Genomic DNA, 15,703 nt, shown 5'->3' on the forward strand with positions numbered 1-15,703 from the left:
GGTACAAGTTGTCGAGGCCTATCAAAATAATATCGAGCCTCTTGTTCTAACTTTAGTTGAATGAAATTTTGTAAAATTGTAAAAACAAAAAAGCCCGTCAATTTGAAAGTTAATGAGCATAAGAGTTACAACTTTTCATTTCACTGTTACTCTAACATTCACGTTGTTGCTTGAATAAGAACCTTCTTTATATAGTTTTGATAAAATTATCTTATGAAATGATTCGAATCACACACACGCACATGCCAGCTATGTAAGATGGAAAAGTCATACAACAGACGCACGTACACGAGCCAACTCCTCGCTACTAATATCAATCATTCCAATTAAATAAAATGAGTTGTTTCCAACCCAAGTCTCCACTAGTAGATATTGCCTGTTTTGACTCATTATGTATCACCGTCAAGCACACAGTTTTAAAATGCGTATGTTATATAAAGGTTTCTACGTTCTTATAAAAAATATTTCGTTTCTCTCTTCAACCAATGTGCGATTTCACATATAGACATAATATTTGATATATCAAAATTTTATTACTGAATAGATAAAAATTTTAAAGTTTTAAATTCTAAAATTGTAATTTAAAAGTTTAGATTCGATGTCCCAAAACTATGTACATATTCAATATTAACTTGAACCATTCAAATTAAATATATATATTTTATTTATATTAAATATAGATGGAGGTATTTTAAAATTTTCTTTTAAATAAATTGATTAGGTACTACGAACTAACTCGAAAACTTTATGGACTTAATGCAAAATTAATTAATTAGACTTTTTAACTAATCAATTTCATTTATTAAATTTGGAGTTAGAACCCTTGACAAGTGGTGTATTTATATATATTTATTTATTAATTAAATTTTTTAATTAATCAATTTCCATGAGAGTTGAACATATATTATACGTTGTTTAAACTTTTTAATTAAAAATGTAATATATGACCACTTGTCTTTATATAAATTAATTAATCAATTTTCATTTATTAAAAATTATATATATATATTTTCATTGAAAAAAAAATAGAAGATATTCGAGAAGATATTAATAGTAAAAAAGATTTTAAAGAGAGTTTGAAGATATTAATATTTTTAAATGTGTTATTGACTGTTTTAATTTTTTAAATTTTAAAAAAATTTAAAAGTATTATTGAAAATAACAAAAACTATAATTTTAAAAGAATATTTAAACAAAAAATTAAGATTATAATTTAGATAAATTGGAAAGTTCACCGAATTTTATTTATTTATGTATTAATTGAAGTAAATAAAAACTAATTTCATTAAGATAAAAGGAAAACAAACAAGGGTGAAATGATGACTTTAACAATATATAATTATAGAATTGGGTTGAAAAAACTGCTAAAATCTGCCAAAAAGTTCGGGTAGAAAACGAAGGGTGTGCTGAGTTGGACAACCATGTTGCTCAAAATGCTGCCACGTGTATTACCTTTTTTCATTGAAATCCGCCATCCATTGCCACCTCGACATCTTATCCTTCAAATTGGATATCCATTCCCCTCTTCCTCTTCCAACGAACACGCCGAAAAAACCTCCATGGAAAATGGAGAGAAGAAACGCTCAACGGGTTACGGCAGGCCGCCATGGACATTCAGAGGAAGGTTCTTGAAGAGCTCCGTTTACTTTTTTGTCTTCATTGCTTTCCATTTCTCTGATTTGACACTCCCCATTGTTCAGGGCTCTGTATCAACTGCATCTTGTTAAGGCTAAAACTGCTCGAAAGTGTATTCCAAAGGAGTTGAGACTCGTTGAAGTATTTGGGTATTGTTTAATCACTAAGATTAGTTTAATCTCTGTGGATTTATACTGATTAATGGGTTTTTTTTGGTTCAATGCATATTTAAAAGGGTTGTTGTTGTTATTGCTCTGTTTCTGCCTCTCCAGTTATACTCTTGGTGGGTTTTTTCTTGCCAACTATGATGATAGTCCAGCAGGAAGTTTTGATGAGGTCTGGATTTTGGCTCCCTTTTTTTTTTTTTTTTTTTTTTTTTTTTTTTTTTTGTCTTTGAAGCTAAGCAATGAAGATTTGGTGCTGACCCCATGTTTTGGTTTTGGTTTTTGGTTGATTTTGATATGGCAGCTTGTGGTAATTGCTGGAATTGTTTGGAATCGTCCAACATCCTGCGCGTATGCTTTTTTTTCTATTACCCTTTTTGAAAGAGATGGCTAGATTGTTGAGGCTTACCTGGTTTTGTTTTTCTGAAAGCAGATGGGCAGCTAAGGTTCTAGTGAACAGTGATGAAGCTTGTGATCATGGACGAAAGGTATGGGATTTGAAGGATGGTTTTTGATTTCTGAGGCTTGATTTGTATGGTTATTTGTGAACTTGTTTGAAGCCTATGAATCTGTGTTGTAGGTCTCTTCTATGACTGAATTTTCTCTTCTTCTCATATTTTAACATTCTTTACCCTTATAGAACGAATGGAGGGCATATATCAGAGCCCATTAGATAGGGTACTTATAATGTATTACTTATAATGTATTGCTTCACCCAAGACGCTCCTTTTCTCACTGTTCCAAAATAGTACATCTCGTACGTGAGATCTCACATTGGTTGGGAAGGAGAATGAAACATTTTTTATAAGAGTGTGGAAACCTCTCCCTAGCAAACATGTTTTAAAACTTTGAGGAGAAGTCCAGAAGGGATAGCCCAAAGAGTACAATATCCGGTAGCAGTGGACTTGGTTGTTACAATGGTATTAGAACTTGACACCGAGTGATGTGCTAGCGAGGAAGTTGAGCCCTGAAGGTGGCGTGGACAATAGGTGGTGTGCTAGTGAGGAAGGCCGAGTCCCGAAGGGGGTGGACACCGAGCGATGTAGCAGCGAGGAGGCTGAGCCCCAAAAAGGGGTGGACATCATGCGGTGTGCTAGCAAGGACGCTGAAACTCGAATGAGGTGAATTAAGGGGTCCCACATCGATTGGAGAGAGAACGAGTGTCAGCAAGGACGCTAGGCCTTGAAGGGGGATGGATTGTGAGATCCCACATCGGTTGGGGAAGAGAACGAAACATTTTTTACAAGGGTGTGAAAACGTCTTTTTAGTAGACGCATTTTAAAACCTTGAAGGGAAAGTCTGAGGAGGACAAGATCTGCAAGCAGCTATTAGATTTAGGTGATATGTGAAATTGAGTACCCATTAGAATGACTAAGTGTTTTTAAGCCATTAGTCATTCCACACAGGACCTTAATTGTCTTAGTTCTAACTTTCCAAGGTGGGATCTAACTGATAACCCAGCCCCTAGAAGAGGATTTTAATAGCCAAGCGCTGGGCAACTATTGAAGCTATATATAGGTGTTTTAAAGGGCGTGTGAAACTTGGTTAAGCAGTCCAGCACCATCAGCACAGTGTCCTTTTTCTTTCATTTAGGTCTTCCTTCAATGAAATTCAATCCATTCCCTCTTGGAGTTTGAGTGTCCTATCAGTTTAGAATCCATTTTGATCTTTGGTAATGGATGATGTTTCAATTGCATTCTCTCTCTCTTGCAGGAAGTGGGGCTTCCAAGTCAGGTTGCAAGGTTTACAAAAGTAAGCTACATTTCTGTATCTTATGGTTTTTCAATATGGAATTCATGGATACATGTTTGTTCAATGTTATCATCCGACCTCTAAATGATATTCTTGTGTTAAAAAGCACTGCAACAGCCAATCCAAACGATGTTTTGAGCAATATTGACTCGTAATGTATTGAATGGAAATGGTTTCTATCATGAAAACAGAGGATCGAGGCAGTTCCGAAGCATCGGAGTGAAAGAGGACTTCTCAACTCCTTTCGTGGAAGTAGTGATTTCTGCAACCAGAAGAATCAGGAGCATGTTCAAGTGACTGAAGTGAAGAATCCTACTTCAATAGATGTCTGCAATATCAACCTTTCAATTTCTGGTGAGCTGCTAATTATGGAATCAATATTGCCTTATACTTCTTTTGAAAGAGAAAAATGGTCATGCTCATCTCATCCACATCCGGTATGTTCGTTTTGGAAACACATCTTCCTATTCCATCTTTTCTCGAACCTGCTAGGCCCGGGAATGGCCGCTATGCTACTCTACTGCGACCTGAATTTGATTCCGATGGATGGCATAGAAGCGACCTTCTAGATTAGAAACATGACCTCTAAGACCCGATCCTGTGTTGATCGAAGAGCGGTAGTACGAAGGGGGAATTGACCCAAAAATTGGATAGGGGTCAAGATGCAATCAGGCGTTAGCAGCTGACTCAAGTGCCCCCCGAACCGCGTGAAATGGTCACCTATTACACGGCTCACTAACTTTGTTTGGGGTGGGGTACCTATGGTTGAGGATTGTTGTGAGGGAGTTGGCTAATTTAGGGAACAATCATGAGTTTATAAGTAAGGAATACATCTCCATTGATATGAGACCTCTTGGTATCAGAGTCATGCCCATAACTTAGCCATGTCAATAGAATCATTAAATGTCGAACAAAAAAGTTGTGAGCCTCAAAGGTGTAGTCAAAAGTGACTCAAGTGTCGAACAAAGGGTGTACTTTGTTCGAGGACTCTAGAGAAGGAGTTGAGCCTTGATTAAGGGGAAGCGGTTTGAGAGATCCAAAGGCATCAAGGGAGACTCTATAGTGTACTTTGTTTGAGAGGAGGATTGTTGAAAGGGAGTTAGCTAATTTAGGGAAGATTATGAATTTATAAGTAAAGAATACATCTCCATTAGTATAAGGCATTTTGGGGAAGCCCAAAACAAATTCATAAGAGCTTATGCTCAAATGTACAAGATCATACCACTGTGGAGATATGTGATCCCTAACACCTATTATTTGTCGGCATTGTTTTATTCTTCTTTTGAAAGAGAAAAATAGTACTGCTCATCTCATCCACGGTTCACCAATGCCATCATATCTTTGATGTGTTCCTAACATTTCTCCTGCATTGACTTCATGTTCTTATCATCTGATGGAGACATTCATGGGGTCGGAAACTTTCCACAAAATGATTCTACTAGCTTAACTCTCTGTCCCCCAACTATATACTTCTTTCGACCAACTAGTAGCATCGGCCCCACTGCGGACACGTTCATGCGTACGGGTGGACTGTTGAGTCTTTCTCAGTCGTTTATGAACTTTTCTTTTCCTGGTTCCAATATTCAAGGAGTAGTGACTTAACTCTTACTTGGATTGTTCTGTTCAAATAGAATGTCCCTTATGTTTCTGATAACAAGCTGATGTTGGCAGTTCCTTTAAGCAAATGGATGGGACCAGCTATCAGAATGTCTCTCCCAAGTTACAGGTAAACTATCTACCAGTTTACAAATGTTTGTGTTTGCCAAATTCACACTTCAAGGCTTACGACAGTTCCATTGTTCTAAAATATCAGTGGGCACACAGAAAATACTCCTGAACTACTCAAATATTCCTGCCAAATTCAATGCCGGTTTGTGTTCCTGTCTTCTGATGTTTAACTATTTGGTTTGTTTGGTGGTGGGTTTATTTGAATTCGAGCACTTGAATATCATTTTCATTTAGGGTGCGAGCAGTAAAGCCAGCAGCGGTCACAATCGAACGAGCTGGAGAAGATGAACAACATGAACATGAACAAAGCCTCAGCACAACTGTACTGTTGTCTAAGCCCATCCTGGCTTTAGAGTTTAGCTGCATGGAAATGCAAGTCCAAGCTCCCACTGTTGTTTCTCAATATTTTAAACACTCTCTTAGAACACCATGAACGAACACATTCCATCCCATTCTATTCACAGTTCAAATATTTTGAAAATTCTTTGGCAGAACTCTCTTCTCCCAAAGTTTCAACAGATTCTCATTTTGTCTGAACTGAGCTTTCACAATAAGATGACTTCTAAGATGTAGAATTTACAAAATTCATGAAAGATGACAAAAAGAGCTCTGTTCCCCCCTCTTTTTTCATATAATTTTCTCCTTTTTACTGATGACCTTTACAAAAACCTTCCATTCCACAGCTTTGTTGATGACAATGAAGGATAAACATGGGAAAGAAATCTTTACTCTCAGATTATTAGGGTTTAGCAATCAAACTCCGTTCTCTCAATCACAAACTCGGCCCGACTTATCGATCAGAAAGCTTCAGGAAGAGGCTGACTTTGTAAAAATGACTTAAACAACACCAGTGATCTTTCAGGTTGTGAAAATGGTGCTTCATGTGATGCCCCTCTGATTGTGGCAAAGGAAAGAATATTGCCGTAAACTTGAGTCCACCCGCCAACCTGAAGAGCAAAAACCATCCAAATTTTAGTGTCAAACCCAACAAGAGATTTTTGTGAAACAATTTCTGGGGTTGATAGGCATCAATCAAGATGTACCTGCTGTCCCTCGAACCAGACACGGTAAGGTACGGTTGTTTCTAGACCCAACTCTTTTGCAAGTTTGTGAACAAGAGTTCTACTTCCTGTGAGTGGAATGACGGAATCTTGATCTCCACTGCAAATTCAAGATTGATGTAATCAGTTTAAACAGCTTTAGGATTGAAGAGTGTTGTGATGTGAACTCAATAGGCGTTTCACTTACCTATAGACCAACACTTGAATTCCTGCTTTGACCAGTTTCCCCACGATGTTAATAGTCGGTATCTCTAGGTCCAGCAGTTTGTAATCCAGAACGCTATCAATAGCAAAAGAAAACTGTCAATCTGACAGAACATCAAGCTTTTCGGCTTTGAATATTGCTAGTAGTATGAAGAAGTTTGTACCTGCTGCAAACAGCCCATTGTCGCACTCCCACGAGGCGCGCACGAAGAGCCTTGTGGACATCTTGCCTATTGAGATAGTTAACTGTTTCGTCCTCCACGCAGACATCAACGGACTCGGTTACTTGCTACACAGGATATAAAGAAATTGGAGTTGAAGAATTGTGAGATTCTGAGATTCTGAGAAAGGGAATGAGAAGTGAATTAACTGGTTCACTACTCACTTGAGGGTTGAGGATTTTGGACTGAGAGAACACAGACGATATGCATACATCAAGAGTAACGTCATACTTGTCAACAAATCTACTGGTTTCTTTGCTCACTTGGCTCATCACCCTTGAGCAAATGGGTGAAACAGACCCCCTGTAGTACTCACCTACATACCGAGAGTAGTTGCACATTGATGTGAACATTTTAAACGTCGAATCCGATATTAATCCGTGGGACCAAAGAAACTCAGCCCTCGAGTTGAAGTCAGTAGCAAAATCTAGAACGGGATTTCCAATCTGCAAATGAAGTGATTTTAGAAAAGATTTTAGAACAGAGCTCATGTATTTGAGCTCATTTGATATCAATAGTGTTTGAATTCTCTTTTACTCACAGCAATGCCTCTGAGGTTGAATGAGGTTTTGTTAGATTGGAGCATGAGCTCAGCCAGTTGGGGCACATAATGACCTACAAAAAATCAAGAAAGTGCTTATGGGTCTGCTTTTTTTTCTTTCTTTTATATCCATGGAAGGTGTAATCTTGAGAAATGGTACCATACCAGCATAGCTTTCTCCTGTAATGAACAAGCTTCTGTTTCTGTAATGTGGGAATCTGACAAACCACTTCTCCAAGAACTCCAGATTGTCCCTTGCTGCAGATATATCAAACATAAACATCACCCCTCCGCCACTTAGAGACAAAAATATATTAAAGAAAGGTAGCTTTTCTCCTTTTTCTTTTAAAGAAACATTACAAATCCCACCTCCCACTAGCCTTAAACTTTCCATTTGGACAAATACACTCCAAAACTTGTCAAATCCTTGTCTTTATAGCTCCTTTACAAAGCACTAAGAATGAAAGTCACTACGGTAATTTTTGTTATTGCCCTTCTCCTACTATGAACAGACTGAAAATGGCATCACTCAAGACTGCAGCTAAAAAAAAAAAAAGAAGGAAAAGAAAAGGCAGAAAAGGCAAGGAGGCATTTTCCACTTACTGTCGAACAAAAGAAGAAAGGGACAGAGCAATTAGGAAGTGGAGAAGTTGACCTTAAGCAGTGCTCTTTTCTTAATGGGATAGGAAGTTATTTTCAACAATGTGGAAACCATCATGATCTCACTTTACAAAAAACAAAATTGCAGAACAAAAGATGAAAACAACTTCATGATTCACATATACCCACCTGTGATTTTGTCTCCCACTGCCTCATACGAAGAAGTATCAGTTGAATACGAAAATCCAACTCCCACTGGCGTCTCCAAATACAACATATTCGCTTCTAAAGATCAAAACAATCAAAGAAAGAAACCAAGAAAACAACCCATCAACACCAACACCGACACCCACAAAATCTTCAAATACAAACCCAACGCATTTCATCAAACACGTAGCAGGCATTATAATCCAAACCTGTATTCCAACTGTGTTCATTCCTGATTAGAACCTCCCCTTTAGGCCGAAACGGTCCATTTTCAGAGAATGCCCCAACCCCCAAAGAAGAACACCCAGGACCTGTAAAGAACACATCGAAAACCAATTCACACAAAAGAACAAAAGAAACCCAAATCCCAGAAAATTTAAAAGGGAAATACCTCCATTAAGCCAAAGAACAAGCGGCCTAGAAGCAGAGTTGATTTGAGCTTCAGCAAAATAATAAAACAGAGCCTTCTGATTACGGTCACCCACATTGACATAGCCAGAGTAATGTCGAAATCCAACGAGGGGTTGACCAGGCAACGAAGAAATCTTGTCTAGAAGATAAGGGGAAGGCTCAGATTTAGGAAGAAAGTGGAAGAAAAGCAGAAAAACAAAGGGGAGGATTGCAGACATGGCGAGAGGAAGAAATCAAGAAAATGAGAGAAAGTGGGGAATGGGGGGGGGGGAAGAAGAAGTGGAACGGTATAAAAAGAAGAGGGGGAGTTGTTTTTTGTAATGATGATTATTCGAAAGATTGGGACCCCATTTTTGCAAAGAGTGAGAGAACATGGGGACTGTTCAACTCCAGGTCTCTCTCTCTCTCTCCTCTTCCGCCGTGTCTGTGTGGGAATGGTGCGGACTGCTGTGGGTCTGTTCTTGTGAAAATGACAAGAGAGAATGATATTCAAAAGCCCCTTCGTTTGCATTTGCTTGTAAGTTTGTAACCCAATGAAACAACCAAAAGGAGTACTGTTTTGTTCCTTTGTCCTGTTTTCACTCTTCTCTGTGTGTAATTCCTAAAATTTTTTAAAAAATGTGGCCGTATGTATAGTGATGCTCTTTGTAGCTTCTTTCATTTGAATTCATCTTTCTTGTCTCTATTCTCTCCCTAAATATTCTACCCTTACCACAATTATAGCTTTCTTCTTTTTACTTTCATTTTTTAAATATTGTTCAATCCCATAACGCATCTAAACTCTAGAAACCCCAAGAGACTGACCTTCTTACATTTCAGATCAATTGGGTTAGACCCTGTTACTTGAACACGACCCTCCACACTAGTATGATATACTATTCTTAGGTTAATTCATTGTCCCAAGCAACTTAAATAAACTTCACTGTCCAAGCCTGGATATCTCAATTGGGTTAGCCCCTGCTATTTTTGAGTTCTGTCAATTTATAAATTAACTTCAAATTTTTGATTTTTCAAAAAATTCAACTCAACCCAGATCGAAAAAAATGTGTTTCAAGTTGAGGGTCGAGTTATCGAGTTATCGAGTTAAAAAAAAAAAAAAAAAAAAAAGAAGGGTGGAGTGCAATAATGAGACTTTAGAAATGTACACAAAAGTGTGGTATTAAACCGAGGAAAAAGTATGATACATCATGACACCACACCAAATTTGTCAGCAGTCTCACCCCCTCGCCACCCTCACCCCTTCCCCTCAACATTTTTGCTTTCTTTTTTGTTTTCCCATGTGATTTTTTCCATCATTCTTTCCCTTTTAATTTTTTTTTATTTCTTATTTCCTCAAATTTAATGATTTTAAACATGCAACCTACACTATATATAATTTTAAAAAAACTTAGCTCTTTACTAAACGAAGGTATGTTTCAAGTCTCCTTTACAAATACGATATACATGGCTTCATATAACTTAAAAATGAGACCATAATTAGCCACCATGTAAATATAACCTTACATTTCATAGATCAGAATCTTTCTTAAAGTTCATATTACACGATTAAAATATCTCGATTTATATCATATGTCAAATGAATTAGTAGTCGTTGTTGTTGTTATTATTATTATTATATTTTTTAAAGTGACCCAAAAAGGCCCACCATGTCCCTATTTCCCCTTTATCCTCCTCAATTTCACCCTCCCTCACAATAAATGACAGAAAAGACAGTTGTTCAACTACATCCATTTGTCAACACAAATAATAAGGTATTCTTTGAATTAAACAACACAATTCAAATATTCCTTTAATTTTATTCTTTTCTTTTTAATTTCTTTAATCAAATTTCATAAATGTCTTAACTAACTATGATCAATGGAACATGACTTTCAAGATTTGCTTTCATTATCTTTTCTTTTTTCTTTTTCCATCCTCCACTAATTATCCGCTCAGTAAAAAAATTATGCCCGAGATTTTTTAATAAGTAATATTAATTCTTAACACGTAATGCTACGTAAAACAGGAGAAAACACTATACAAACATACTATGAAGTGTCTATTAAATCCATGCTAGCTCCGAGATCATGCACCAATTTAGCTAATTACCAATTACATATGGTAATAATAAGTTAGGGTTTCTCGAGGTTTCCCTATAACGGAAAAAAAAATGTTACAAAAATATAGTGTTATTTATTTTATTTTATTTTATTTTATTTAATAAAAAAGTACAGGTACAGCTTGCAGCCAAGACCCACCCATTTGATTGTACAAAAAAGGCAAATAAAAAATTAAAAAAAAAAACCCATCAGCTCCTTTAACATAAATCTACTTATTTTGTTCCAAATTTGTAAAATACACATAAATAATAAAAACAAAAAATCTTAATTTAATTTTGTTTATTTTAATATTATATTCAAAGAAAATTTAAAAATATATAAAAAATAATAACAAAAAAAATTTCAACCTTAATCTTTCATTTCCTTCCTAAATTATTATATATATATAATTTTTGTTTTAGTATGAAAATTAATATTATTATTTAACCAATTTCAATAAATAATTATAATAATTTATAGATAGCTAATAAGTGTTAAATTTTTAATTTATAAACCAAAATAAAATAATATTTCACTCAAATTTAAATTTTCGGTGATGGGTCTTTTCACCGTTCATTTAGGAGAGAGTCGAATATAATTAAAATATTGGAAAATAATATATAATCATTATTACAGCCCAATCCAATTATTTCTAATATGTATAAGAGAAAATTCAATTTAAAAGGTTTGATTTAATTTAATTTAATTTAATTTAATTAGATTAATTTATAATATATAAAAATTAAATTACAAGAATTTCATAATTTTTAAAAAATTAATCGATAAAAGTTAAAAAAGGTAAAAGTTGTTGAGAGAGTATGAAATGGAAATGATTTAGACATGAGGGAGTTTGACTGTGGAAAACACTGAATTCAAACTGAGCCATAATAATAATAATAATAATAATAATAATAATAATAATAATAATAATAATAATAAATAAAATAAATAAATAATAATAATAATATTAAAGTAATAATAATAGCGCCTGCAAACTGCAATGCACCAAAATTAATGCATATATATATATATATTTGGCTTTAAAGTGTAAAGCAAAGCTTATAGTAATATTATAATAATTATTATTATGAATTACCAAATAGAAAGATCTATGATGTCTCTTTTTGCCCTTTTTGTGTGAATACAAGTTGTGGAAAGGCTTTGGTGCTTTGCTTTCCTAACAAGTATAATATATATATATATATATGTATATAGTTGCAATTTAATTAAATAGTTTATTTTTAATTTTTGTTTAAAAATTAGTTTTTTAACGGAAGATTCGACCCTCTGCCATTTTAGTTGAGATTGTAATATGTGAGGTCTCACGTTGGTTGAAGAGAAGAACGAAGGATTCCTTAGAAGGGTGTGAAAACTTCTCCCTAGTAGACATTTTTTAAAACCATGAGCTTAATGACGATACGTAATAGGTCAAAAGGATAATATCTATTAGTGGCGGGCTTGAACTGTTACAAATAGTATCAGAGCTAGATATTGGGTGGTGAGACAGTGAGGATGTTGGGGGATTGTGAGATCTCATATTGGTTAGAGAGCGAGAACACTGGGTTATAAAAGGAAGTGGATTGTGAGATCTCACATTAGTTGAAGAGCGAGGACGCTGGGTCCCCAAAGATGGTGGATTGTGAGATCTTACATTGGTTAGAGAGTGAGGATGCTGGGTCTCCAAAGATGGTGAATTATGAGAGGACGTTGGGTCCCCAAAGAGAGTGGATTGTGAGATCCCGCATTGGTTGGAGAGCAAGGACATTGGGTCTCCAAAGACGGTGCATTGTGAGATCGCACGTTGGTTGGACATTGGGTCCCCAAAGAGGGTGAATTGTGAGATCTCACATTTATTGGAGAAAAGAACGAAGTATTTCTTATAAGGGGTATCACGGGGAAGTGTGCCAACAAGGACGTTGAGTCCTAAAGGAGGTGGATTGTGAGATCCCACCTCGGTTGGAGAGTGGAACGAAGTGCCAACAAGGATATTGAGCCTCTGAGGGGTTAGATTGTGAGATCCTACATCGGGTTTATAAGAGTGTGATAACTCTCCCTAACAGACCCATTGTAAAATCATGAGATTGACAGCTATACATAATCGAGTAAAACAGACAATATCTAATAGTAGTGAGCTTAAGTTCTTACAATAAAACCAATACATATGTATACAAAACACTCTCGAGCAGGACTATCACAATGAGAATGTCGTGTTACTCACGAGACGAGTCAGGGGTGGCACAAAAGGAAAAAGCAAAATAATGAGATGAACGAAAATGTGGGGACGGCGTGGTAGAAGATGGGGTCGAATGGGTGCATGATTGGCACTCGAGCATGTTAGAGAAAACCCATTTAAATCCAAGGAGGATACGACATAGAGATACTCAAACATTGGCCCCATCTCCCCCTCCTCCTTTTCTCTTTGTGTGCCCTACCCATCTCATACCAACGCCTTCTACAATGTAATGCGTAAAAGGTGCCCTTTTCTCATCAATTCAGATATATTAGGGGATCCTTGCGACCCTTTAAAAGTACAATATCGTCTATGTGGACCACATATATCTACTCCATTCCATCGCTATAATTAGGTCGGAAACCATAAAATATAAGTGGCACTATAAGTGGTGTAAGTAGCTGGCTCAAACCAAACGTGTCTTATATGTCTCAACATTATTACACCCAGACTAGGTGGTTTGTATGCCAGCCTTTGAAGAAACATACTCGATATTGACTTGGGTACAAAACGTCATAGACGATTACGTTTACGATTATTTTCAAGTAGAAGAGACGAAAAAGTAAACAGATTTTGAACCCTGTTTAAATTTTATCGAAATTTACGCTCAAACCTAATCAGAGCGGTTTTGAAAAATTAAAAAAAAAAAAAGGTAATAATGAAGAGAAACAAAAAGAAAAAGGTGAAGAAGGAGAAGAAGTTTGTGTATTTGTGGTTCCATTTCTTAACTTTACAAAGGTGAAAGTGACATGAATTTTAGCAAATAATAATAATAATAACAACAAGAACATAACTTTTTATTTTTTTTTTATTTTTTTATTTTTTTTAACAAATGATGAATACAAACAAAAGTGTTCAAGTTTGTCTCTTCAATTATATATATACAAAAAGAAAATTAAAAAAAAAAAAATTATTTGGTTTTTAAGATAGGGAGGAAAGTTGCGTGGGCCAATTCTTGGAGACATTTTTAAAAAGTTTTTGGGTTTCTTTTAACTAAATACGCCACCAACTACTCGTTGCTGTGTTGCTCCAATTCAGGGAAGGATTTTTAATGAGAGCGTTTTTTTGAATGTGGGAAAGCGTGATTCTCGCTCGAATGAATTAGCTGATACTAGAAATGAAACTAAGAAGGTTTAAAAAACTGAGTAATCTAGAAAGTTTGAACAACTCAACCCGTACAATTTTAAGTTGGGTTGGATTAAGTTCAATAAATGAAAATTTTATGTATTGAGTTGGTTCATATTGTTAAACGAACACCAACTCTTCACAATGATATGATATTGTCCACTTTAAGCATGATACACATGACTTTAATTTAGGCTTCCCAAAACGTCTCATAAACCTATGATCATTCCCTAAATTAGCGGAGATGAAATTTTCATCAGCCAACACATATGTTCCCTTAAAACTAGATTTAGTTGAACCTAATAAACTCATTAGTTTTAAAAAATATATTTTTGTTTATATATACATATATTATATAATTACTTAAATAACTAGTTAGAAAAAATGTACATAATAATTGGATTGTTGGATTAATTATTTTTTACTAATTTTATTTTTATTTGTATGTATATAATTTTATTAGTTATATATTTTGGTTCAATAGAAAATTATACTTTTTTTTTTCTTTTTTTAATTGCTCAAATGGTATCAATTACACGTTATATCAAAATTGTTGATATTATTTTAAATTTTAAATTATTAATTTATCCATATTTATCCCTTTTTCTCTAAAGTAAAAATATTTATTTACATAGAAATAAAAAGCTGACAATACTTCCATGTGGCAGGTGTGTTTAGTCTATGATAAATTAAAGAAAATTAATTTTATTTATTTATTTATTATTATTTTGTATTTAATATGAAAATTAAATAAATAATTGCTATGTAATTTAGAGTTTAGCCCGTCAATTTTGTAATAAATAAATATAAAGTATAAATTTATCCCGTCAATTTTAAAGTCTATATCTGTATCGTTTCAGAACTTTCAAAATTATAAATTTAGTCTAAAATATATATATATATATATAATATATATATTGAAATTGAAATCTAATTAGTTTTTAAAATTTAGGGATTTAATAAAAAAAAATTAATTAAAAATGTAAACGTGGAGTGGTGATTGAGGAAGATGGGCCAGGCGCATGCTTACACAGTTTCCAGTGGAGAGGACTTTAATTTTATGGTTGTTTGTGTTAATTAAATTAATTAATTAATTTAATTGAAATTTGGAACCAACCAAAAAATTAAAAAAAAAAAAAAAAAAAAAAGACCTGCCACGGCGCGTGCTGTGCGCCATTAACTGCGCAAATCAAAACTCGATTTTATTTATTTATTTTATTTTATTTTATTTTTTATATATTTGGTTTAGGCTAAAAAGCTGAGAAAACAACTAACCTAAGACTATGGCTAATATTGATGGCTTAAAAAACGCCATCCACCTAAATTCCAATTGTACCAAGGACAAATACATATCAACCAACCACCATGATTCAAAAGAAAACCGATAAGTTGGGTCAGCCGAACAAAAATTGAGTCGAATGAACCAACTCGGTCAATTGGTTTAGTGATATATGTTTGTAGAAGTTTGTTTCGTGCATAGAAAAATTGACTAATTAGTCAGTTGACAAGTCCAAACTCACTCAAACCGACCCATGAATGATTGTAGAAGTTTGTTTCATGCATAGAAAAAGCGACTAGTCAATCATTCGACAAGTCCAAGGTTGTTCAAACCGACCGATATACTGATATATGTTTGTAGAAGCGAATAATTGACTAGTTAATCAGTCGACAAGTCCAAAGTCACTCAAACCGACCAATACATTGGTATATGTTTACAGAAGTTTGTTACATTTGAGCAATAGGTCA

The 15,703-nt window shown here is 34.7% G+C and overlaps 2 protein-coding genes across 2 annotated transcripts; one reads left to right on the forward strand and one right to left on the reverse strand.

The window, feature by feature from the left end:
* Positions 1 to 1,516: 1,516 nt before the first annotated feature.
* Positions 1,517 to 5,906, forward strand: LOC111480077 (protein NEOXANTHIN-DEFICIENT 1). Its single transcript, XM_023125024.1, has 10 exons — positions 1,517 to 1,624; positions 1,701 to 1,784; positions 1,908 to 1,971; positions 2,104 to 2,150; positions 2,233 to 2,287; positions 3,513 to 3,551; positions 3,743 to 3,905; positions 5,223 to 5,277; positions 5,365 to 5,421; positions 5,514 to 5,906. Exons 1-10 carry the CDS (start codon positions 1,560 to 1,562, stop codon positions 5,710 to 5,712), a joined length of 828 nt encoding a protein of 275 aa, XP_022980792.1. The 5' UTR covers positions 1,517 to 1,559; the 3' UTR covers positions 5,713 to 5,906.
* On the reverse strand, positions 5,710 to 8,942 carry LOC111480074 (serine carboxypeptidase-like 45). Its single transcript, XM_023125021.1, has 10 exons — positions 8,505 to 8,942; positions 8,323 to 8,424; positions 8,096 to 8,191; positions 7,472 to 7,564; positions 7,307 to 7,380; positions 6,930 to 7,211; positions 6,709 to 6,833; positions 6,528 to 6,620; positions 6,323 to 6,440; positions 5,710 to 6,226 (listed from the first exon to the last, which is right to left on the reverse strand). The coding sequence occupies exons 1-10, from the start codon at positions 8,740 to 8,742 to the stop codon at positions 6,077 to 6,079; spliced, it is 1,371 nt and encodes a 456-aa protein (XP_022980789.1). The 5' UTR covers positions 8,743 to 8,942; the 3' UTR covers positions 5,710 to 6,076.
* Between the last annotated feature and the right edge of the window lie 6,761 nt (positions 8,943 to 15,703).

The sequence above is a fragment of the Cucurbita maxima genome, unplaced genomic scaffold (assembly GCF_002738345.1).
Source record: "Cucurbita maxima cultivar Rimu unplaced genomic scaffold, Cmax_1.0 Cma_Scf00005, whole genome shotgun sequence".
NCBI lineage: Eukaryota > Viridiplantae > Streptophyta > Magnoliopsida > Cucurbitales > Cucurbitaceae > Cucurbita > Cucurbita maxima.